Here is a 26,704-nt window from a genome sequence, read left to right as displayed (position 1 = left end):
TATAAACAACTTTTTGATCTGTTTGAGATTATTTTCAGCCAGTTACATTCAAAAACACCATAAAGTTTATCTAGAGCATCTTCAATAGTCAAGGTGATATTAACAGTTTACTAACAGCCATGTTTCTGTTTTACAGGATGATGCTGATGTAGAATGGAAATTTGCAAGGGCTAAACTTTGGTTTTCTTACTTTGAAGAAGGGAGAACTCTTCCAGTACCCTTCAACTTAGTGCCAAGCCCAAAGTCTTTGCTGTATCTCCTACTCAGAATCAAAAACTGTATTTCTAAACCATTTCTGTGCCAAAAGAAAAGCTTTAAGGAAGATGCAGAGATGAACAAGGTAATTTTTTAATGTGTATACTGACTGCTAATTTTAAAAGATAAAACCAATTTTAAACTTCATTTTTGTTGTTAACCTGCTTTTTCTCATGAATTTCCCAACATCATTAGTCCATACTGAAGTCAGTCATGACATACAGGCTCTATTCCTTAATTTGTTTTCTAATATAAATATTTGTCTACATCTGCCATATGTTAAGTTCAAAAATAACTTTGTAAATTTACAGTTCTTTCTGCTTCTTGTCAAAAAATCAGAGAATAATTCAGGCTGGGAGGGACTTCAGGAGGTCTCTGGTCCAACCTCCTGCTTGTGCCAGGGTCAGCTCTAAGGTCAGGCTGGTTGCTCAGGGCTTCATCCAATTAAGCCTTGAAAACCTCCAGGGATGGAGACTTCACAGCCTCTCTGGGCAGCATCTGTCACCTCCTGACTGCCCCTCAGTTTCTTCTACCTCTTGTTTGAATTTGTAGCAGCCTTCCAGTACCCAAAGGGGTCCTACAAGAAAGCCAGAGAGGGATATTTCACAGGGGTGTGTAGTGATAGGACAAGGGGTAATGGCTTTAAAATGAAAGAGGGTAGATTTACATTAGATGTGAGGAAGAAATTCTTCCCTGTGAGTGTGGTGAGACACTGGAGGAGGTTTCCCAGAGAAGCTGTGGCTGCCCCCTCCCTGGCAGTGTTCAAGGCCAGGTTGGACGGGGCTTTGAGCAACCTGGGCTAGTGGAAGGTGTCCCTGCACATGGCAGGGGGTTGGAACTAGGTTATCATTAAGGTCCCTTCCAACCCAAATTGTTCTATGATGCTATGATCCTCTTGTCCTGCAGTACTGTGAAAAGCCAAGCTCCATCTCCTCAATACCTCCCTGTATACACTGGAGGCCAGTGTTAGGTATGCCTGAAGCCATATCTACTTCAGGCTGAACAAGCCCATATTCCCCAGTGTCTCTTCACAGGGCAAGTGATCCAGCCCCAAATGTCTTGGTGACCCTCTACTGAACTTGCTGAAGCTTTTCTGCCATCTTTCTCACTGTCCCACAACTCTCCCAGGTCCTTTTCTGCAGAGCTGCTCCCTATCCAGCCAGTCCCCAGTGGTTGTTGTTGAGTTATTCCTTCCCATTTGTCCTTATTGAAATTCATAAGGTTTCTGTCAGCCCTATCCTCCTGGATGGCATCCCTGCCTTCAAATCTGTCAACTGCTCCCCCCAAATCTGCCTTTGTCTGCAAAGTTGACAGGAGTGTGCTCCAACACTGCCTCTGATGCCTGGTCTTTGATAAAGATGTTTAAAAGGGCAAGTCCCAGGACAGGACCCTTATATTGCCTTCTGAGTGCAACCATCCACTTCAGGATTTTACCCATCTAGTTGTCCACCCATCCAGGCAGTAAAATCCTAACGTGGGTACAAGAACATTATAGGATACGGTGTTAAAACCCTTGCTAAAGTCAAGGCAGTGGACATCCCCAGCTCTGTCCTCATCTGCAAATCCAGTAAAAAAATCCTATCTGAGAAGGCCATCCAGATGGTCAGACAGGTTTACATTTCATAAACCCACAGTTACTTTTCCTAACCATCTTGTCCTCTTCCTTGTACCCCAAAATGTGCTCTAAGACGACTCAATCCATTATTTTGTGTTACTGAAGGGAGATTTAGTGGCCTGTGATTGCCCAGATCATTATTTTGACCTTCTCTGGAGATGAGTTTGACATAAAAAATGTTTCACAGAAAGAGTGGTCAGACAGTGGAATAGGCTGCCCAGGGAGGTGGTGGGGTCACCATCCCTGTGTGTGTTTAAGGGTCATTTGGATGAGATGCTGGGGGATATGGCATAGGGGAGAACTTTGTAGAGTAGGGCTGATGGTTGGACTGGATGATCCCAAGCGTCTTTTACAACCTGAATGTTTCTATGATTCTATATGTCTTTCTCTAGCCTTTGGGGACCTCTCCAAATCTCCATGATCTTTCAAAGATGATAGCATATTTTCAAGAGCTTAATCTGCTGTCTCAGCACCCATGGATGCAGCCCATTGTGTCCAATGGACTTGCCTAGACCAAGTTCTCTCAAGTAACCCCTGACTTGACTGTCCTCCACAGCTGGTCATTCTCCTCCTCGAATCCCTTCACTAAGCACAGAGGCCTGAGAGACTGTTGGTGAAAGCTAAGGCAAAGAAGGCACCGAGTCCCAAGCCTTACCTGAGTCCTCTGCCACTAAACCCCCTGCCCACTGAGCAACAGGCCCACATTTTCCTTGTTCAGCATTATACTGCTACTGTAGCAGTAGAAGCTCTTGTTACTGCCCTTGCAAATGTCAGCTTAAGGTGAGCTTTGTCCTTCCTAACACCAATCTCACATGCCTGGGCAGAGTTTCTGAATTCCCCCTTTCTAGCCTGTCTCTGTTTCCACTGAGAGTGCTTTTATTGTGAAGCATTCTGTTATCTGTTTTATTTGCACAAGTGCAGTGAAAAGCACTTGAGTTGATTCATTGCTGTATCTCAGGTGCTTATTTAAAGAGTTTGTAGTCAGTCTGTTTTTGCTACAGTGTCTCAGTATAAATCAAATGACTTGCTTTAGGAGAATATGGGGCATAGCACATGGTTTTAGGTGGTATTGGAAGTGTAAAGACTAGCACTATTGTGACATGTTATGGAAGAAGACCTTTGCAAGACAGTGAATAGAAAGGTGAGCATATGCTAACATTCACAGAAAGAAAGGAATTACAGGTTTGTCATGGTGGCAGAAACAAATGTGTCATTTATGGACATTTTAGTGTGGAAAGATCTTTGTTAAAATAGGCAGCAGTCTGGCCAGAGGCCTGTTCAAAGTTTGGAGTTCTTGAGTCTGTAGTCAGGAGTCATTAGTCATTAGACTGGGGGCCAGTAAAGAATTTACATGCATCTGTCAGCTCTCTGTCACCAACATGACAAGCCCATTTTCCATCACAGTTATCAGTTGAAGAGTAAAAGAGAAAAGAATCTGGTTGCAATCCTAGAAGAAAGAAATGGAGCTCTAGGGAAAAATACTGTGCTTCTGACGAGGCTCTGCCTCTGCTAAGTTCATAGTAGTCTATAAAAACAAACACAGATATTACAAACGTCACCAATGTCAAGATTTTGATTAATTTCAGATGCCTTGTGTGTGCTACCAGTAATTTTTCTAACATTTCACACATCTCAATTTTATTTGGGAAATCTAATCCTAATATATTTAAAACCTAATAGAGGTGATGCTGTATTTGCTCAAGTTTTTAGTGATGCTGGCATTTGCAAAACTTTTCATCAAGCTGCTTGATGCAAATCAATTTTATAACTTCCATGAGTGATAAAGTCATTATTGAAAAATCATGACTTTAAGGAGATGCATATAAACTTCAAATTGAGTGATGATGAGATGCAACAAATCAAAGGATTTTTTCTTCTAATTCACTTAATTTGTGACTCTCAAAAGCACATAAGCTAGAAATGTATTTTTAATGACTTTTTAAAATGAAATTTATGTTCCCATAAAACAGGTACTCTTAAAAATTCCATTCTTACACCCTAAGTAAAGAAGCTGGATTTTTACCATTCCTTTTCAAAATTATATCCAAGCCTAGCAATTCAGATGGCTAGAAGGGTGCAAAATGTAATAATTACCAATTCTAGATAAAATAGTAACAGCAGATTCTGCTTTTACAGCAGTCCCTCTGAAAGAGATCTGTAAGGACGCAACCATCATTTATCAATTTTTTTTCTAACCCTGCATTTTGGTCTTCAAACATTAATGCTTTCCACTCACTACAGATTGTAGTACAACTAATGCTAAATGAAATGTCCTTACTCCCCAGCCAAAGAAGCTATAAAACTGCAGATGAAATTTTTTAAAAAAAGCTTTTATGTTGAAAAACATAAAGCAGCTGAGTAACACCTATTTCTTCTTCAGCTTTTCCGGCAGGGTGACTGATGATTACATTTTTACTTACCCATTGGACCATCACATACTGTGCAGTTGACTTTACCTGAATCTATCAGATGCTGCTATCCTTCATACTCCTAAAAAATATATATAAAATGGTTTTGTGTCACATCTTGACCCACTGTTGATGATTCATTATCGTTGAGGTTGTTTTGTGGCATCTTCTCAAAGGCATTCTCAGGCTTTTTGCGTTTTGACTTTGGACTCATCCTGTGCTGAGCAGGCTTGTGCTGCTGTGACTGTTGAGCAAGGAGCTACTATAAATGCAATGTGCAAAGAAGAAAAGATTTGTCAAGACCAGATCCAAGTCTTGGTGGCTGTGTCTATGCTAGTAAATTAAATGTGACAGAGTTTGTCTGGGCACTGAGGCCAATTCAGTATTGGCTTGTCCCTATTCAAGTAGTTTTCCTCCCAAAGTAGGGTTGCTGCAAGCTCTTGTCCCCAGACCATTCCAACTGCCAAACTGTGCCTGAGATTGCTCTGGTGCAAGTCATATTTGGGAGGACACTTGAAGTTTACTGATAGGAGACATTGCATTGCAGGACCCAGAAACGTTAATACACGCTTGAGTTTACTGCTCTAGACCCAGCCTGTGGGTCTTTCTCCTGCAGAACCTGCATCTTCTCAGTGCAAAAGTGGCAGCAGCAACAGGACGAGTGTAAAGACAAGAATTAGGATGGGAAGAGGGGAAATTCTGGCCCTAGAGCCACCTCTGCCCTGATTACCTTTGGCAGAAAATTAAGCCAGATGCCATCAGTGCTAAATGGCGAGTGATTTACATAGCTGTGTTCGAAGTGTAGCACACCAGAAACTAACTTCTCAAGACATACCTACATATAATAATAAAGGCTATGAGATGTTTTCTTTTAGCCTGTTGATCAAAACCCACAGATTTCTTCTGTTTCAGGCTAGAACCGGTGTTTTAAATATCAGGTGAACAAGAAACTGAAACCAAAAAAAGGGGAGAAATAAATGAAGGAAAATGAGAGTTTTAAAACCTGCTTTGAGTTTTATTCTAAATTGAAAAACTGCCTTGTGAATGAGAAAGTTTATGGTCTAAGAGTCACAGAACTTGTTCATCTTCCTGAACTAAAAACTGAGAGTGGCACATGATGTATTTAAAGTTTTTTCTTAAAACATGACCTTTCAGGATAGAAATAAGGAACAACTAGTTATTGAAATAGCTTTAAACCCTCATTCAAGCAATAAAAACTATGTTAACTTTTACTTTCCTAGTAATTAACAGTGTTTCTGAAATTTTCCCAAGCGACCTCTGGTTATTGGAACACAAACTGTCATTTTCTGGGAACCCTCCCATCTGGTCCAAGCACGTATGATTTACTGTCATTCCAAGTCATCATCTGCTTCTGAAAACTGGGATTTAAGTTGTTAATAAAGTTCTGCACAAAACAGCTACAGTAATTGCATTACTATTCTGATTACATTAATTTTAAGTAATACTAGAGACTGATGAAATGAGAAGCAAGTTTAAAGAAGGTGTTTTCTAAGAGGAATGTTCCATTTATGCTGAATTTCTTCTTCTACACAACACTCCTGGAGGAGTGTTTTTGTTAGGGTTTTTATCATTGTTTTATTTAAATTATATTTTTTACCCTCCATTTAGTCATGTGCTGATGTTCAATAGATATTAACTTAAAAATACAAGTTCTAGTTCAGTCATTAATGTGACAAGCTGAGATTACTTTAGTAGTAATTTTGGGGAGAGGATAAAGCCATAGGCATGAAACTTAAAGAGAGTTTAAAAATTTTGTGTAAAATGAAGTTATAACGAAATCTTGGCAATCTCTGCCACCAAGTGGTCATTCAGCAACATACAATAGATGTCCTGTCACTGTTATATAAGTAGATTCATTGAAGTTATATATTTCTGATTTACCTGCCAACTCTCAAGGTGCAGCCTGTAGCTAATTAGAAGTACATTATTCTGTTCAAAAAATGCAGAGTGCTGAAGGGTCAAAGTTAAGATAAAGATGTTACAGTGTATCTGGTTTCACCAGTTTGCAGTGTCTCATTTTACTCATTTCACTACATATTACCAATTTTGTTATTTCAGGTGAAAATCAAGTTTCAGTTAAGCATTGGACTAATTTTTGAAGTGAACCAATGTAAAGTAAATTTGAAACTGGTAATCGGCACGACAGATTACATTTAAAATACATAATTAAATGCATAATAAATATTTAAAAATACATAATAAAATTGAATGCATTTGCAGATTATATGTGAACTGGTAAGTACCAGGATCATGAATGATATCACAGCTGCAGAAAAAGTCAGAAATCCAGAAGGACTGGGACACCAGCCACATAGCCGGAGCCCAAGCTCACGCCTTGGGCGGTGAGCCCAGGCAGCTTTGGCTACAGTGACTTTCCTCTGCCACTGAAGAGGAAGCATAATCTTCCTCTTATTCTACTACGTTATTTCAAAAAAATTGTGCATTAGGAAACTAGGAGTTGAAAAAGCAGGAAGATTTTTTTCCTTTTTTAACCTAGTAATAAAGGTAAAGCCCAAGAGTATTTTTAGTTCTAAAATCCTGAAAGACATAGTGATTACACAGCCATGTAAACTAGCCACTATTTTTAATTATAAATTAGATACGTAGTTTTAAGTTAAAACATTTAGATAAACTTGTGTTTTCTAACATATTCAAAATATGTAAGGTACTTTTATTCAGGCAAGGAAAAGCAACCATAAGTTGCCTTTTTATACATCTTTAGTTCAATTTCCATCCAAATTCAGGTTAATATGTTAGAGATAAAAATGAATTATATATCTATTTATATATTACTGTATGTCTTCTATTATTATTTTTCTTAGTCAGATAAACATAGTCTGAATAGATAGATAGTGTTTTCAAAAGTATCTGTATATAGATATTGTGAGTCTTTTTAAAGAGCAAAAAGTCCAAATTCAGTGTAAACTTTATATTAATTTCAAAATATTGTATTTTACCAAGAAGTGTAATCTTTTCTTCAGGAAAAAATATCAAAGTACAAACCTGATCTAGTGAAAGATGTCCCCACCCATGACAGGGGGGTTGAACTATTTGATCTTTAAAGACCCCTCTCAACACAAACCATTCTATGATTCTATGAAATGCTAAACAAAATCTAAAAATATTTAAATTATTCCATTTGCAGTTCATAAAGACTTCCATGCTTTACTGTTAAAGTTAGTATAAAGTTATTTGGAATTCTAGAAAACTACAAGACTTTTAAGGAGCAACCTTAGCAGCAGCTGTGAGAATTGAGAATTTTAATCAGTGTTCTCACTGCTGATTAAACAACTGAACCTGATGCCTCATTCAGCCTTTTCATACCTATACAACTCCCAAGTTTTTTATTTGAGCATTTGTATTAGTACATGTATGTTAGAATGAAGCCCTGGTAAATTCTCTCTGCTGAGAACTTTTTATCATTTTCTAACTGACGTCTGGTGAATATTTATCACATATTCCGTATTCCTACTTCCATTTATTATCAAAGTTCAACCATGGGAAGTTCCTGTTATACCTTAAGAGTGAAGTATATATGCCTGATTTCAGTTGCAGAAGAAATGGCTACAAGAAGGTTTTAGCCTTCATTAACATCAGGTATTGTGTTTTGGGCTCCCTTGATGCGTGACACGCCTGTAGAGCTGCATAAGCATCTAACCTTCTCCTGCTTTCCTCCCGAGCAAACTATATCCCAGAGTATCCCAAATAACCAAAGGCCTTAGAAGACATCAGCACAGTAATTTAATATTCCCCAAACTGAGTTAATGTTCTGTCATACGACATATGCATGAGGTAATTAAGCATATTGTTCTTCTATTTATTTTGTACTCTAAATTTAGTTTCTATTTCAGCTTGGTCAAAGGAAGCAATCAAGTATAAGAAGCTCGGATGAAATCCATTTAAACAGTTTAAACAATCCTCCAAGGCAATACCAGGTAAAAACCAGTATATTTTAAAACAAAATCAAGAAGTAATAGAACTGTCAGACAGACAGCACGAGGACAGTTTTGAATTTATGTTAAACAATATGAATCAAGAATAAATCCACAGACCTTGTGTATATCAGAAATAAATGTCAATGGTTTAGGTATTTGCAGTACAGTCTGAGGTTGTTTTTCTCTAGTCTTTGTTTCTTAAACCTTACCATTATAGTGCAATATTTTAAAGTGCTCGAAAACTGTTTTTAATTTTGGAGACAGGTTGAGTCCTCAGCTGCACAGTATGAATTAAGAAAACCAAAAAGAAAATAAAAATCAAAATAGCTTATTGTGCTACACCTCTATATACTAATACTTCAAGCACTGCAAATATCTTTCAGGCTTTATGTTATCAATATAGTCTGTTTATTCTTTGTCTCCTAAACAACTGCAGTGAGCCTTTGTGCAATTAAGTATAAAGAGACCCAGCACAGTTCACATAAAGCTCAGCTGTTCTGCTCCAGAGGCTGCTCCTTTCCTTCCTGTAATACTACAAAGCAGGTGGAAAGGAAGAAGCAAGGGCTGCGTGGGCAATAGAACAATGCCATCTGGATGCGAAAGGATGTAGAAAACAGGTGTACCTTTTTTAACCATACAAGAGAGAAAAGTTTTTTCCCTTGGGCAGGCTAACTCAGCTCCACTCTTATATTGTGCAGTGTCTGCAAAAGTCTATTCCAAAAACTCCCTGACTTTTTCACAGCCAATTTCATTATGATGCAGTGATACATTTGAAGAGTTCAGATTTATCCCATAAATGTGAGAATATGTGGCTTTGTATTTGAAACTTTCTCGGATTATTAGAATAAACAGTACAGATGCTGACCTTGCAAGCATGACTGCAGTGACGGTCTAGAACCACTAATCTGGGATGATTCACACCATAACCATCTCTGGTCAGGTCTATTACTGTGGAGACAAAAGCAGACACATAAACCTACCTATATTTTGCATCTTGTAGTGAAAACCAGAAAGTATTGTTTTGTCATGGGTTACACCACATGAAAATATTAAACACAAAGTTAGAAAGATAGATCCTCAGAGATAATTAGATACCTTGTTCTCATTCAAGTAATTTGAACTAATGGGAGAATCAGGGGTGGAATTCATTTTTCCTGGGAAGGTAAAATTTACATCTCAATTTGCTGGCCTAGGTTCCCCTTTATTATTAGCAGAGAGGGTAGTCATTTGAATGGTGTGATTTATTTGATGAGTTTTAGTTGTCTGAAACGAACTGTGCTCTCAGGTTTGCTTTTTCTATCCACAGAGAGATTTAAAGGTGAGATATGTATATTTACATTAGAAAGTATCTCTGTTTGGTTAGATGAGTCCCAGCTGAGATGCTTAAATAACTCTTAGAATTGTGGGTCCCATTTTCTCTAAGGCTTACACTGGGAAAAGTTAACTTATCAAATATAATATAAAAGTGGATTAAAATAGACTGATGGCAAAAGGGTGTAGCAATTAGCACTGCTAATCGGGGTCATTAGCATATTTTGGTAGCAATATAGGCTAGATGGTTCCACCTACATGGAAATCAAAGCTGCAACTGTATTAATCATTCTCACAGACTCCAGCAGTAGGTTAAGCTTCATGAATGATAACATTCCTAAGACATGTTTAGTTTTCTAACTTTCACGTATATATATGTGCAGAATCATAAAGTTTCAATATCTACTGTAGATGAAAACAGATTTTTTCATTCCTTTAACCCTGTAAGTCCCACACTAAAGTGTCTGAATGCAACAGAAGGACATAACACCTCATGTTTTGAAACGTCATAGCAGTAATAGAAAGACCAACTAAGAAAACTCTTTTTTCTTCTTTCTTCTCTGCAGAAAATAATGAAGCGCCTCATTAAAAGATATGTACTGAAGGCTCAGATAGATAAGGAAAGTGATGAAGTCAATGAAGGTATGTTTATGAATTGTATGTTTATCTCTAATCAGAGAATCAAACCAAATAAAGCGGTTACATGTGCCACTTGAAAAAAATGTTTACAAAATACTTAATCCACTTGACATGTTTACAAGTGCAAGAGGTAAAATTAACATGAAATCGAAGTCAAGGAAGAGATGTGGCTTTCTGTCTCTGCTCTCCGATCAGAAACTATCACTTATCTGATGACTTCTTGTGAAAAGTGTTGCTACTGCTAGTAATACCCATGCATTTCTCATGGTGAGGCCTGAATTTAGTGCAGCAGCTGGTTTGAGGCTCTCCTGTACAAATTCTCCCTGTGTGGATATATGCTCTTATTGGGAACTCATATATGGGGATACACACACTTCAGCCTTTTTTTGGAGTGATTTATTAGCTGGAAACAGCTAGTGAATGCACTTCACAGAAATGTTTTCTTTTGTTTGCACCCCTCTGGTGCTGAAAGGACACTTAGTGCAGCAGGAAAAGGAGAAGACCACTCTCTTTTGGACAGTGCTTGTTGCTGGCCAGGAAGACTCAGGCAGCCCCGATCTGCATGATATACAGAAAGGGACCTGGAGGTGTTGGGCAACAGCCGGCTGCACATGAGCCAGCAGTGTGCCCAGGTGGCCAAGGCAGCCAACAGCATCCTGGCTTGTATCAGAAATATTGTGGCCACCAGGACTAGGGAAGTGATTGTCCCCCTGTACTCAGCACTGGTGAGGCCGCACCTCGAAGAGTGTGTTCAGTTTCTGGCCCCTCACTACAAGAAAGACATTGAGGGGCTGGAGTGTCAAGAGAAGGACAACCAAGCTGGTGAAGGGTCTAGAGCACAAGTCTTATGAGGAGCAGCTGAGGGAACTGGGGTTGTTTAGTCTGGAGAGAAGGAGGCTGAGGGGAGACCTTATTACTCTCTACAGCTCCCTGAAAGGAGGGTGGGCGTCGGTCTCTTTTCCCAAGTAACAAGTGATAGGACAAGAGGAGAGACTCCAGTTGTGCCAGGGGAGGTTTAGATTGGATATTAGAAATATTTCTTCACTGAATGGGTTATCAAGCATTGGAACAGGCTCCCCAGGGAAGTGGTTGTGAACTGATGTGATCTCTCACACTTTTGCCTTCAGTTTTGTTTAATTCCTGAAGTGCATCTTCATATTCCTATCCCTAAGCCACCATTCACCAACAGGTGCAGAACATCCACTTTTTTCCTCTTTCTACAAAGAAATCCAGAGAAAACCCATCATAACTGAGATATTTGGATATGCTGTTTTTTTCCTTTGTTTCTTAATAGTGTGATCTTCTAACATCTGTTACAGGTGAACTTAAAGAAATTAAACAGGACATCTCAAGTCTCCGGTATGAACTCCTTGAGGAAAAATCTCAAAATTCTGAAGATCTGGCAGAACTTATACGGAAACTTGGAGAAAAACTGTCAGTTGACTCTAAGGAAGAAGAAAGCAAGAGATAACCTAAATGTTTAAGAAGTGCAACAGAACGTTAAAGAATTCACTTAAAGCCATATTTCTGTTTTTCTCAAGTCTAGCTCACATTTCTACAACAGATTCAGAAATTAAATCATTCCAGTTCCTTATTGAAAAACCACAGTGGCAAATCCTCTGGGTCCACGGTGAGGAGGAGATGCCACTTGAGTAAAGATATTTATTTATTATTTACCTGTTGAAGAAGACTTAATTTGAGATAATTTCTGATATTCAGTTTACCTCTTTTAGAATTCCAGTGGAATCTTGATGAGCCCAGTCATGAAAGATTAAATGCATAAATCTAAACTTTTCTTACATTAACTGGTTATTTTTGCAAATTTCCTTTTGTAGACATTCTTACATATATTTTAGTGCAGCAAAAGAGGAAAATTCCAGGCTTTTACATATTTATATCAAAAGCTATTTAATTTTTCAAGCATTCCCAACTAGCAAAAAAAATCTAACTGCCTTTCTTAAAAATATGCAGGATATTAAAGTAATTTATTTGAACATCTCCTTGAAGAGATAGATACCAGAATACTCGGACTACTGTGTTACACTTTTCCCTATTTATCCCTCTCACCACTGGACTATCCTGAAATATACCTAATTTCCAATGGGAGTTAGTGCATTAAGAAAGAAATATTTTTCACCAAGTTTATTGAAAAGCTATTGCTGAGGCCTGAAGAAAACTTCTTTAATCCAAAAGAATTAATCTTGATGTTCTGATCTGTTTTAGAATTCACAAATTCTCCATCTTTTATGTCTTGAACTAAAACTTGCGAACTTTGGAGTAGGGGTTTTAATGTAAAGCTGTTGACACATTTATTTAAGGTGGAAGATACTAAAATGTTAGGTGCAAACCCTGTCTCTGAATTCCAGGTACATTATGTGTTGGGGACCATGTTTCCCCACAGTTAAACTTAAGTCATTGATTTTTTTTCGGATCTATTCTTAGCAAAGAAAAAACTGCTGTTCCAAAAATTAAGGAAATCTCATCTTCTATTGATTTGCATCCCTTGTCCTTTTTTCTACTAGAGAAAGCTCAGGTCTTGTGCTGTATTCACTAGGACTTCTTCAATGAAGAATCTTCATTCCATGTCATCATTAGAAGCCACCAGTGCTTCCACCCTGCCCACTGCAATACTTCTATGTCTCCTTCTGTTAAGCCAGAGAAGAGGTCCCATGCTGTGCCTGGCTGATAGTTGTGTGAGTGGCCAGCTAATAAATCCATGCAGGATAGTCAGCTGGTTTCTGTCTCTCGAGATAGATAAAGGCCAAATTCCATCTAAATTTTCCCTCAGTTATATAGTAATTTGGGTTTCTGACTTCTGACAATCACCAATTCTGGGACTATTAGAAGCATATATTACTTTGGGGATCTCTGCTTCTCTAAGGCTTGGTAGAAATTAGTGAAAAATTGTGACAAGAACATCAAGATGTATAATGCACCTGTAAAAGCCTTGTATGTTTAGGAAACAAGGCTGAAAATGGCTTGTCAGTAATTGCTTTTAAATTAGCTTTGTGAAACTTGTTTATTGTGGAATGTATCAGAATGTTCTTGCCTCTCCCCTTTAGACTGGAGGTTATTTTTTAAAGGGTTTAGATTAGTTTCTAGCTGAATTTACTGGTAGTCCTTTTTTAAAAAAAATTTTGTGAAATCACTGTGTATTTTCAGGGGAAAAAGAGTGCATTAGAAAGGGTTTTGAAACCATGTAGAGAGAGGTGGAAGCATGGGGCTGTGTCCTGCCTGGAGAGCGGTGGAAGCCTCTGTGCCCCGAGCATGTTTGTCATGGTTTGGGGGAACTGCTCAGCCTTCTGCTTGGCCCATTACTTCAGCCACAAATGGAGCGTCTGGGACAATACATGTCCTTGTAGGCCTCAGGCATAATGAACTCAGGGTTTAGAAACTTTTAAGGCTTCTTCCTCTGAGGGAGGAGAAGGAAAGTACGATTTTCAAAGGTAGTAGAGCAGTTTGTATTAAAAAACACAGTGCGCTGGCCTGAAAAACTGAACTACAGAATATCCAGTTTCATAACTCACCTTTGATCACGAAAAAGCGTTACCTCATAACCTGCAGTATTTTCCGTGGTAATCAACAGCGGTTACTGCAGACCTTGAGATGACCCAACTGGCTGTTCTTTGTCAGAAACACTCTGGTTCCCGTGTCAGCCGCTGTGTAGAAAACGAAGGCAGTTGAGGTGATCTTGGGCTGGAAGGCAGCATGACACTAGCTTTACTGCCTTTCAGCTCCTGGATGGTTCCTGTCCATCTCCCTTGGCCAGGACTGGCCACTGATTTTGCATTCCTGCTTGAGTATTTTGGGCCTGGTTGTCTGAAGCAGTGAGCACTTACTACAACTCCACTGAATGACCGTGTTAGAGGCCGGACTGCTCAAAGCATATTTTCCATCTTTGACAAGCTCTTCAGAAAATCTGTTGGTCGGAACCTGAGGTAACAAGGACTGTCAAAGTTCACTTTCAGTAATCAAAAGTCTTTATTTTTGGTCATTGTAATAGACAATTTGGATCTAAAATCTAGTTCTAGATGATGTAGAACCTTCAATCTCCATAAACCCAATGTAAGGAAATACATAAACACAGTTTAAGATCCAGGCACTTCTGAAGTGAAGATTTTTATTACAGAGGTAAAATGGACACTGTGAATTTGTTTAAGCCCAAATTTTGACTTACCTTAAAATTATATGATCATAATGTATATATTGTATTTCATGAAGAAAATATGTACGGATTTTTTTAATTCAATGAAGATATTTTATATGTAGTTATTACTCATGGAACAATTTGTTAAATATATTTGAAGAGTTCTATTGCCAAATGTAGTGTGACAAGCAATGTAGTATTTAAAATGAGCACAATACCAAATATATTATTCTGATAAAAAAATTAAATGTACCAGACTCAAAATACCTTTGTGATGTATTGTATGAATACATTGATCCTTCACTGGGAACCTTTGGCTGTTCTTGCTTCAAAGGAAGCAGCAAGACAACTATGGTAAAACACTTTAACTTGCTAGCAACACTAGTACAAAAAAAAAGTTTCATAGAAGAAATAACGGTCTTTTCATATTTGATTAGACTCAAGGTCAAGTATTTTATCTGCTGTGACTAACTGTGACTGATGCTAGATGTTTCAGAATGTCTCTGGTAGGTAACAGATAATTTGCATCCTACATGGTTCTCTTTCTGGTTTCTAGTAAGACAAGATTGACATTGATGAGGAAGTATTTCCAGAATTTTTTGTGAATTATTAGGAAAATAAGATAGTCTTGCTACCTACTTAAATGTTTCTTTAAATCTTGGGGTTTTTTTTGAGCTCAGCAATTCCTGCAGCAGCAGCTTCCACATCTAAACCAGACCTGTTATGAAGAAGTATTCCCTTTATAATTATTTTTTCCCCTGAATTTTTCTTAAGCTTGAATTATGAGACATGGTGAGTAGAATCTGTAATCTCTTAGGCATTTTCTGTTCATGCAAACATATTTCACAAAAAGATACAGGAAGGCTTAAGAAATTGTGAACAGAGATCCCCATATCAACAAAGCTTTGCCCAAGGGTTTTTCCTCCTATTCTGGATGAAACAAAATCATGCCTAACTATTGTGAAACAGACTTATACATCATGGAGGACTGCAGATATTAGAGAGTAATGTTGCAATGGAAGCTTAAGATAGTGAAGATTTGCAGTAACAGGTCCTGAGTAAGAGCTACAGGGTTTCACATATAGGTTCAGATATTCCAGGTTAAAATCTGCTGTATTTCACCCTATTTTAGAGCACTGCCAGGCCAAGCCAATGAATCTTACTGATTTTAAAGTGAGATCTACAGATTCATCTGATTTTAGATGCCAGCCATAAAGACTTCAGCATCTGAGCTCATCTAGACTTTCTTGTATTCAGTGGATAGAAATGGTCAGAGGCATGGTTTTGCTTCATCTTACAGTGGACAAGTATCCCAGGTGAGTCATATAGTAGAAGTGACCATTTCTCTCCAGTTACTCTAAAGAAGCCACTGTAGCTGTTAGAAAAGTTTATAATGAAGTGTGAGAAGTCCCAACTTGGCAGAAATGAGCACTGCAGTATACTGCAGAGCCATGAACCATCACAAATGGTCATCTCTTGGAAGCAACTGAACTGATGATGCCATCATTGAGAAGGGCAGGATCTAACCTGCCTCCAGAAGAGTCCGGCCCGTCCCCCAGGGATGACAGATGCATATGGTTCTTCTTTACTCTGCGGCAATATTACATTTTTACCTTCTTCATTAGTGTGTGGATAGGCATAAATGAAAGTACCCATTAATGGCATCTACCCCAGACATGAGAAAAACTGTAACTTACGGTGCACATGGCAACTAAATTCTTGTTGATAAACCAGGTGCTTTATGATAAAGAGGAGTTAATATCCCATGTTTTAGTACCTTGTCATGAGCATATATTTTCAATATGTCTTCAAAGTTTACAATATACAGTTTGATCTTGGCAGTACTACAGCTAGAACAGCTGTATCATGTAATTTACTAAGAACATGTACTCATGACTGCAGTGTCCCAAAATGCAGTTTAATCCAATGAAATCTTGCATTTCCCTCTTAGAGAGTCCCTCAAGCTTGAAATTTGTAGCTGAACATTATAATTAATACATTATATACCACATAATGTGCAACTGTACTCCTTTGCAGAACAGTAGAAATCATCCTTATGTTGAAAATTGCTCATTTTTTCATGTAAATATTTAATGCTTTTTAAAATTCGTTAGAAAATGCCTGGTGCGAATAATATTTCTAAGTGCTTATGTTCCTGCTGAAACTTTAATTTGGCCTGTGGCAAATAGAACACATCAATTTAAAAGTTTGTGTTTGTCAAAATACTTGTAATTCAGGAGCTCATATCAAAAGAGAAGTTGGGCAAGGCTGAAGAGTGTATCTTAGACTCCATGCACTTAGAAGGTCAGGGAATCCCATGTGATACACTACTCTTCCCTGATGTATATGACCTTGAGTAGCTCAAAATATTTCACTTGTTCTCATGTTTCCACTGTTGCAAAACCCAAGTCTGCTGTTCCTCTTTCAGTTCTTGTTACCATCCTTAATGTGACAGTGCAGTGGGGATCACAAGGTACCATCTTTCAGTGCTTTCTGTGTCCAAGCAACTGTATTTTAGTAGCGTCTGGTTTTGTTTTAACCTTTTCAATATTCTGTGATTCAGCTCCTTGACATTTACTCTTTGGTCCTTTAATCGATGGATCTCCAATCAAAGTAGCTGAAGAAGATCAGATTGTCTAGTATGCAAAGCACAGTTCAGCAGATAAATCATTATCAATATTAATAGCAATATTTTTGTGCCTCTTACTTTTATTTGTGAGCACTTTTTGATCACTTAGATATTTCATTGTGCTTCATAAACAAGTGTGTATTATGTAGGTTTGCAAGGTCTGTCAAAAAGGGCATAAGTAAAATGACCACTAGTCCAAAACCTCTTTGATTGTAGGCAAAACCTACTCACTCTCAGCTAGTGAATGGATTTCTACAAATAAGTTTATTTTCCCCTACCTTTGTCAAGCCAGTTCAACTCTCTGTTCCTCAGCTTCTTAATTTATGCCAGAGGAGAATGATACTAACTGATGTAATCATGCTCAAATAAGTGAGGATTTGATAAAAGAGAAAACTGCAGTTCTTTCTCAAAGGGAGTATTTCCTTGCTTCCAGAAAAGATTTTGATTAACTATGCCAGAACTCCAGTTGTGTGATCCACTTCAATAAAGAAACACACCATTTCATGAGTTTAATGTCTTCACAGCAAAAGGCATTGCTATGGGATTGTTCTTGAGAACTACAGTTCTAAAAATTCCAGTTAAGAGAGTCACTGAGCCTGTCCTGTCTTTAGCCCAATTGCTCAGTCCCCATGTCTTCATGGTAAACAGGTTCTGCAGCTGGCTCATAAGATACTTACTTTTGAATGGAGAAAAATCACCGACAGAGTAAGTTGTTTGAAAAAATACACCATGGTTGTCTTTCTGGGAAACAGAAAATAAGATACATCATCAGGTTGTTTTCAAATCATATTGGTAGTAAAAGATTCAAGACTGCTTTGGATGGCTGTGCTAGAGCATATATGATCTCTACTGAGATGGTGATTCTGTTTTTCAAAAGAAAATGTTTCTCCTAGAAATGACCTTGTGCCACAATTTGTCAGCATCATTTGAGAATGCTGTGAGTTTCTTCCCTCTGAAGTGGACCTTACACTTTGCTTTGCACTTTATTTGAGGAAACTAAACTGCCTGATACAGCCACATCCCTTCAGCAGAGACCTCTCTGACCCTACCGGAGGCCATTGACTGTAGTACCATCAAGAGTGTAAAAGCCAAGCCCTGGCTGCACCAAGAAGGATTTCTCAGTATCAGGGAGAGAGGAAATGAAGAGAAAAATCACTCGCAAAGAGTCTATGGTTCTTTTACTGTCTGTAACCACCCATGAATGTTTCACATGCCTGGTGGTTTTCTCTTTTCTGGTTTAGATATCCACAACACAGATAACTTGGCAAGCCATCTAGGCTCCTCTTCTAGTCTCTGAAAACACATCACAGAAAATTCCAGGGCACAATTTCAGGTGTCTAAAATATGGCAGCAAAACATGCTTTCAGAATACGTCTGTCTCTCCACTACTCAGGTTAAGTCCCATCCACTGTCACAAAGCCCTAGTTGTGAATGTCTGTGTGAAAACAAGCACAGGTCACTAGCACCTTCTGCTTGCAGGCCTTCACTCATCACAGACTTCCATTGCCTGAATGGTGCCTCAGGTAAATCTTGACTTAGAGTGGAGGCACAGCCTTGGCCCAATCTATTTGTAGTTCAAGATCTTGAGAAAATGGGAATCTCTTTTTGAGTCACCAATGAGGTCTGCAGGGAAGTAGTGAACTAACAAGAAAACTGCTGGCAGTTGCACATAAACCTATGCTGAGTCCTCTTCTGTGCAGATGGTTTCACAGCTTCAGACAATGTACTTTAGTAAAACTAAGCTTTTTAAGTAATTTATTTGTGTCTGTTACAAATTAATCCCCATTACACTTGTCTTTACACTATAAAATCCAGCAGTTCCAAATGATCTAGTAGCTGAGCACTCAACCTCAAATTATTCAATTGTTGCATTGAGCAAGCACCAAGATGCTTTTATTTTATGCAGGTAAATTTTCTAGTCACCAGCCCAAACTTAGCATGAAGGAGATTGTGTTTGGGATAGATGTGTGTTGATGATCCCAGTGAGGTATCCCCACCTTCCTGCCCCAGCAGTATCTCATAGGATGATGCCATGTCATGAACCTCGTGAGTTTCCTCTGGAGCTCAATAGGAGAAAATACAATTAAACATAATTTAAAAGAATAAGAATTGTTTTTAACAGATGTTTCTGTTATCAAGCTTTCTTGAAATCACTTCAAATACATGTATTTACTTTGTTTTATACAGAGACAGTACCTGAGCCACAGGACTGCAGTCAGTGTACTGCAGTAGCTCTGGAACAAATAATCCCAGCTCTTGCATTACTTCATTAAACAAAAGACTTGAAAAACTTGGAAGCAGGCTTGGTCACTGCCAAGTTGACATATACATTCCTCTCTAGTAAACTGTTTCTGTTAAACTTACTCCTTCAGTTATTCTAACACTTCTTTTGAAAAGTAAATTATTAAGGTTACCCATTTATTTTTAGGTTTATTGGTTTACATACTTGGTTTAGGCAGGAATTCAAATCCAATTGAAATAAATATTTCAAGTCATCATTTTCAATGTCTATAAATTTTACAGTGTTGTTGTAGCACAGTCAGCAGCTTCTAGCCAAGTTTGTCAACCTAAGCTGCTTCCATGCACAATAAATATCATCAGTTCATGCAATGGTAGGTAAAGCCCTCCATGCACCTGCAGACCACAGGACGCACACCAGAAGACAGATGGTGGTAGATATCCATCTTGTTTAACAGGCTATAGCAAAGACAGCCTGGACTTTCTGGCAGGTCAATTGTGTTTGAATTCACAGGGCACATTGTAGCAGAGCTGCTACTCCAGACTTCGCAGACCCTAAGTCAAATTAATCCATCCCAGTGACTTCGGTGGCATTATACAAAGAATGAATTTGCCTTCCTGTGTACCCAGACAATTAAAATTAACTTTATAATGGAACTGAAAATTAGCTATATGCATGCTGGTTTATGTGATACAAACCTGTAGTTGTTTGTCCAAAGTAAATTCAGTCTGATAGCAAAGGTGAAAACAACCTGGAGAAACCAGTCTTCAAATGCAATCACCTCAGGTGTTTCTCAGTTCAGATGACTTGATGCATAAGAGGGAACTAGAGGGAAATATTACAATGGGGGCTGAGTTACAATGAAGGGCTGTGTGTAGGCTCCCAGGGCACCGCAAGAACCATTCTGGAATCTCTAATGACAAAGTTCATTAACAGTTGTAAATTTCTAGTCCTGAAAATTGCAAAGCAAAACCTAAGAGTAGTTCAATACAACTGAAGTAGTAGTGACTGAAAGACGGCTTCTAGCAATTTCTGAGATTTATGGTCCACCAGACATCTCAGGAGAGTTAGACGCATAATTCCTTCTTTGCCAAAAACGCATATGTTAGTGGATGTCCACATGTGGACAACAGGCAAAGAAACATCATTGACTTGGCTGAGTCACAGCAGCATGTTTTTTGTGGTGCTATCCAAAATAAATACACTGTCTGGGTCAAAAAGAGGATCTGATGTAGCCTAGAAGCATATCACGTTTTCTCTGGTTTAAGAGAATTATATTGCCTCTTATTGCACTAACGCTGTCTACGTAAGTCCCACTAAGCCCTACCTTTTGCTGAGTTCATCCCCGTAAATGTCTTAACTGGGTATGTAAATACATGAAGTATCATTCTCTAATCAACAAAGCAGATACTTTAACAATTTTCTTTTCCAACTGTATTTCCATGTTCCTTCATCTGCTTTTTTCCTAAGTAACAATGAGCTTTAAAACAATAATTTCCCACAGTAGTACCTTGGCCATGACAGTATAAACTAGTTATACCGTGACCAGAGGTTTGAATCAACAAGTACAGTTAGGAAATAGATTCAGTATATATAATATAAAGTACTTACCTTTGTGCAATACATTCATCAAGGTCATGGCTAACTGCATTAAGTGCATTAGCTTTACAGAAATCTTACTGTATAAAAGGGAGGGAAAAAACAAAAAAGCCCACTTGTCTGAGCAAATGCAATTCTGGAAATCAAACCCACTGTCCTTATTCTTATTTCTTCTTGTTTACACTGTAAATGGATTTGAGTATTAAAAACAGGCCCTTAAAATCCCAGTTTTTGCTGGAAGAAGTTATCCTTAGCAGTACAAGTGTCTAAACAACTCTAGTATAGATGAATCCCCTTCAGCAAATTGCACCCCTATAAAATCCAAACCTTATAGCCTGGTTCATGTTTTACCTGCACCTTCAGGCGGTAGCAGCAGGGAATGCAATGTATGTCCTGCCTGGCATCAGTGTAAATAAAACACATCAGCTCCTGATGGTCTGGTGGTTCTCTCTCTATTCCTACAATCATGAGATCTCTTTTCCTGGGAGTGTGCATGTAACCTGCCTGCCAAGCATGAGCACAAGCCTTAGTGCAGCTAAAACCTGCCTCCCGTTTAGATTATTTGGATGAAGGTGTTAAGAACAAGACAGGCACAGAGGCTGAGCCCACAAGTTCTTTCAAAGTAGGTTCAAGTGTAGTCCTAGCTAAAGTGTGCAAGGACCTGACACAGGGATATGATATTTGCTTGGCCTATGGTCACTGTTTTAATGCCCACAGTGCTGTCATCTGACTCCATACGGCTCATTCAGGACATATCTATAAACTGGCCCAGCATCCTAAATCAGGTACAATAAGGCCTTAGCAGTTATGCAGTGCAAGAATTACAACTAAAGGCAGCAATGATGCACAGAGTGTATCAGTGCCCATGGTCTGGGTGATACTGGCCCATCGCACCACTTTTCTACCCAGGAGATAACAAAAAATGGGAAAATGTGACTAGAGCTTGTGCCTCTGTGAGGTCTCTCAGGCACAAGGTGACTGACCAAACCCTGGGAAATCATGAGCACAGACATCACTTCCAAAAATGTTCTGAACAATCTGTGTTGAACTGTTATTTGCGTTTTTGTTTGTGTTTTTTTTGTTGTTGTTTGTTTGTTTGTTTGTTTGTTTTTTTTTTGTTTTTGTGCATGACTTCTTCAACAAAAAGCAAAGTATGACACTGTTGGAGCAACCCTATTATTTCAGGTTCAGGCAAACTGAAGTGCAAAGTAAACCAACACTCTGCTTGAATCTTACTAATGTGGCAAAGCTTTAAGAACGAAAGTGGGGAAAAGACCTGCAACTTTAAATGCAAGAGCACAATTCACCACAATGGGGCAGTAATACCCTGGTTTTGCTTAAAAAGCAGGTGGTGGACAGAGAGTGCACAGACCTTCCCACCGCTGCCATCTCATCTCACTGAGCAGTGCTGGGAAAACACACTCACACTGACACAAACTTTGTATTATACATATACACGTATGTACATATAAATTTACATGTTACATACACGCTCATATGTATATACTATATATGTATATATTATATGTACACACACATACAGACACCAAACTTCCTTATTTGGTTTTTATGGTGCCTTGGGCATTCCCATACAACATTTCCTATAAAGCAGACTGTCAAGTGAAACTACAACTGCTGTGAAATCACTCAAAGGCTACAGCAAATGCTGTGGAAAACATTTCAGACTTACATTTATGCATCTCAATCACACAAGGAGGATAAGGGCCAATGGACACAAGCTGCAAGAGGGTGAATGTGGCTTAGATGTTAGGCAAGGTATTTTCCAACTGGATGTGCTCAAACACTGTCACAGGCTGCTTACAGAGGTTGTGTAGTCAATCTTTGGAGATTTTTAAAAATTGTCTGGATGAAGCCCTAAGACACCTTACCAGGCTTTGGATTTACTTTGACTGGGAGCCTGGTCCAGATATCCATTGAGCTTCTTCAAAACTAAATTATTCTATAATTATATCAGTTTATGATTATACTATGGATAACTTTATACACATTTACAAGTCTCAGTGATTGACAGCGTTATCTGTATTTATCCAAAGAAACTATTTGGGATTGTACACCAGCCATATTTGTGTTCCAGTAATTGAAGGGATGCAAGAAATCTGCTGAGATTTCAACATTTTGATTTTCCTTTGGTGAGTTTGGGAAATTTATTCATTTTTATGCATGGCTTCTAGATCTATGATTAATCATTTCCCTTCATGTAAACACAGCAGTTTTCCAGTATTTGTTTATTTGATTTTCCCAGCCAAGAAAAATAACCAAGGAACAAACAGTCAAGCAAAAGCCCCAAGCAGACAAACCAATACAGGCAAACAAACATGGACCCATCCCTACTTGGGAAGGCTAGAGACTGCAGAATGTAACATTTCATGTCGCAGAAAACATTATTATTCTAATCTGATGCAGCAGACTTAAAAAGTTGCCTAGAAAATTATCTTAACAATGTTTAGAAAGAACTTATATAAATTCTTTATAGTATCATCAAAATGAATCTCTATAAAAGAAGTCACACCTCAGGTATAATTCATATAAATGTTTTAAATCCCTGAACATGGAAACTTTTAAGTCTTAAAATACACCTGCTGTCACTGCTAAGGCTAACCTCCAAGCATGAAATGGGTTGCGCTCAATCTGCTTCACCTATTTTCATATTATCCTGTTTCTAGAAACATGACTCCAAATCCTTCAAATTCTCTTTTCCTATCTTGCACCATTTTTTTTCAATAAAACCTTGGTCATTAATGTTTGATGTCAATTTTGGAATAGCTGTGTGGAGGTGGGAGTCTGATGGAGCTTGTTTGGGGTAGGAAAAACCAAGAGAGAAAGCAGCAGAAGACCTGCTCTGGGTTTAAAACAGAAGGTCAAATGAGTTGGATTTTTTTGTATTTTAATTGCCATGGATCAACTTTAATAGGTTATAGGTAAATACGAGATAAGTTTTGAGTCTTTCTTTCCTTTGTTCCCGGAGTTGTACTAGATGTATTCAGATTTTGTAAAAAGACGATTATTTACTGTTTTCATTCATTATTTTTTCATTAATGCAAATATTTCCCAGTTCTAACAGCCAGCCAGTGTTGTAGTTTTGCACAGGGCTTGTGATGTATTTTCCTCATTCAAAAGGATGGAGCCAGAGGTTTCTGATAGATGCCCCCGAGTACAATGGCGATTTTGGGCATGTATGAGCTTTGAAAAGAGAGCAGGGAATTTGACCCAGCAGCCCTGGGGTTCAAACACAGCTCAGGGACAGGATGCAGCCTTGGCCTTTGACTCATGCAGACAGCAAATCTGTGCAGCCTGTCTGGGAGCAGCATGAGTGCCTGGGCCAGGGCTCCTTCCAGCTTGGCACATAGCGGCAGCTGGTGCTCCTCACCCCAGCTCTCAGCTACTCTGGCTTTACAGTGTTTGAGTCTGCAGAGACATGTGAGAATATAGCCCTCAGCTCTGGCTTTTTGTCTCTCCCATGTTAGACCTGTTTACTTGCTCCCAAATGGCTCTCATTACAGAATGGTCTAAAGGCTGTCTTGGTTTTACCCATAAAAAATAAAAGCTTCAAGCCACCTGTGCCACTGTCTTGAAGCATCACAGAAAGCCACAGCAGTGGCACACCTTGAACATGCTGCATGATTTTGTTCTGGATATATTTCCTTGGGTCATGCTGCAATATTGAAAACTGCAGACCTGTCAGGCTATATTTTTATATTTATCATCCACACAATTCCACATCTGCTAACTGACTGCCCGTTGCCTCATTTGTAAATATGAAATCTCTGTCCCTGTTCTGTCTCTGTTCACTGTTCCTGTGACTTACATTTATTGGTCTGAAGTCTAGTTTCTTCTTCTGGGGCTGGCACGGCTCCAGTCATGGCAGTGTCATATGGGTTGAATTACTTCAGTTGCTGGGTTTTATTCTGCAGAAAAGTGATTAGGTGACATGGCCTTGTGCCTGTTCTCTTCCTTCCCTTGCTCTTGAGCCTTGACAGGTTGAACAGTGATGTGAGTAAATTGACCGCAAGTTTTCTATACCTGCTAGAAGCTAAGCTGAAACTGCGTTACCTGGAAAAAGCACAGCAATTTATTGACGTGTTACATTTTAACACTTTTTCTCATGAGTAATTTTCACTAAAACCAATGCTGGAATTTGCACACTGCAGCTCAGAAAGGAACCGGGACTTTTCAGAGTTCTAGTGATAATTCTTCAAACAAGCAGGTGGCCTTTTAGCAAACTGTGTAAGATATCATTCCCCAGAAGTTTTGTATCTAATTGCAGACCAGAAGGTTTGTGAAATTATATAGGATTTAAGGAGGACTTGGAAGAACAGAGTAAATACATTTTCCTATTTATGTTTGGGAAATGTTCTTGTTTTTACTGGGATTTTGTGGAGGACAGGTAGCAATAATGTTGTATGAAAGGTCTGCACAGCTGCTTTCCAAGTGCTAAGAGAAGAGGGTTGAGTGGAACAAATATATCATACACAACATGTCCTCCCACCAAAAAAAATTACCAAAGCAGTTTGTCTGATTGAGTTTTGGCAAAAAAAACCTTCTTTAATTTACATGAGGTAGATCAAGGCATGAATGTCTCATCGCTGTATGTTCAGCACAACACAAGTACTCAGTAAGAAAACACTCAATTGCCCCCTGCAGCTATAAACAGCAAGGCTATAGTCTCTCTTAACCCAGAGATAGAGCTGACTTGTGTCTATTTGGTGCTACTACTTTGTGATGAGCAAAATAAGGGGTGTTAGAAGGCTTGCATTGTTAGGACAGAAAAGTTGCCCTACTTTTAAAGGAAATAGTAAGCTCTACCTGGAGTTTAGCCCTAGGTATGGTGCTGCCACCAGCTTCTACTGTCATTAGTGCTTCTATGGCTGCCTGATTTCTGGCATCAAAAAGAACACCTTTTGTATTCAGAATGCATTGGCACAGGGTCGTGTCTCCTTACCTCCAAACAGGATCCACAGCAGAGAAGTCTGTGCCTGTGGGAATCCACCCAGCACTGTCTGCTCCAGAGCTCCTGTTGCCCCTCCATGGGATGCTCCCAGGCAGTCTAAAGGTCTACACCAAGCTTCCTCTCTCTGGACATATTTACGGGATATGAGGGAAAAAAATAATATATTGTAATGAAAAATATTATTACTTTCATTCACTTTATTACTCACTGCACTTTTTACCTAAAGTTCCTGAGGTTTGACATCAGAAAGCATCAAAATGACAAGCGAGGGCTTGGAGTGACAGCCTGACAGTGCTCTAGAAGCACTCTGTGTTTTTTTCCCTGAAAGTGGATGAAGTTGTCTGAAATGGGAGCTTGAAGGTTTCTCATCTCTCTTTTTCATCAGAAGAAAACATTTTTTTTTTCCCTCTTGACCAGCACTATTTCCTACTGCTTCTGTATAGGAAAGGTCAGAAAATTTACTTTCTTATAAATAAATTTATAGCTACACTAGATCAAATTCCTTTTTGGGAAAAAGCCACTTTTTCCCAAACTTCCTTCTTAACCTTCTCATATTCTTACATTGTTTGTATATTTAGAAACTTGCTTATGCAATAATTATACAATATATTGTGAATAGATAACATATCCTATATATAGTCTCTGTACATATGTATCTATACAATGTAATGTGTTTATGTATATGTGCGTCTATATTTATATGAAGACAATTTGTAAAATACAGTATATAAATATACATGCTTGCACACATGCATACAAACAAACACTTTGAATTTTATCAAATGTCTATAGCACTCAAAATATTATGCCATAATACTCTGATTAAATAATCACTGGACTTGCCTCAATGGTGGTCAATGCCAAACTAGCAGAATTTTCACTTCATGGTTAATCTAGATACAAGAAAATAAGATATTTTTAATTTTTAATATGAACT

General features: G+C 38.5%; 1 protein-coding gene across 2 annotated transcripts in view; it reads left to right on the top strand.

The window, feature by feature from the left end:
- The window catches only part of TRPC6 (transient receptor potential cation channel subfamily C member 6), a 41,112-nt gene extending 29,016 nt beyond the window's left edge, over positions 1 to 12,096 (top strand). Inside the window, exons 8-11 of one of the 2 annotated variants that reach the window (XM_026858299.1) lie at positions 137 to 340; positions 8,139 to 8,234; positions 10,112 to 10,187; positions 11,504 to 12,096. In XM_026858299.1, the coding sequence (XP_026714100.1) occupies positions 137 to 340; positions 8,139 to 8,234; positions 10,112 to 10,187; positions 11,504 to 11,655 (528 nt within the window). In that variant the 3' untranslated portion in view covers positions 11,656 to 12,096. The remainder of the gene's footprint in view (positions 1 to 136; positions 341 to 8,138; positions 8,235 to 10,111; positions 10,188 to 11,503) is intronic. The other variant, XM_026858305.1, reaches the window with a different exon arrangement.
- Positions 12,097 to 26,704: the final 14,608 nt, after the last annotated feature.

This window comes from Athene cunicularia, assembly GCF_003259725.1.
Source record: "Athene cunicularia isolate RWA chromosome 1 unlocalized genomic scaffold, athCun1 chr1_part1, whole genome shotgun sequence".
In the NCBI taxonomy this organism is placed as follows: Eukaryota; Metazoa; Chordata; class Aves; order Strigiformes; family Strigidae; genus Athene; species Athene cunicularia.
The sequence above is the reverse complement of the archived record's forward strand: the minus strand, read 5'-3'. Positions and strand labels throughout refer to the sequence as shown.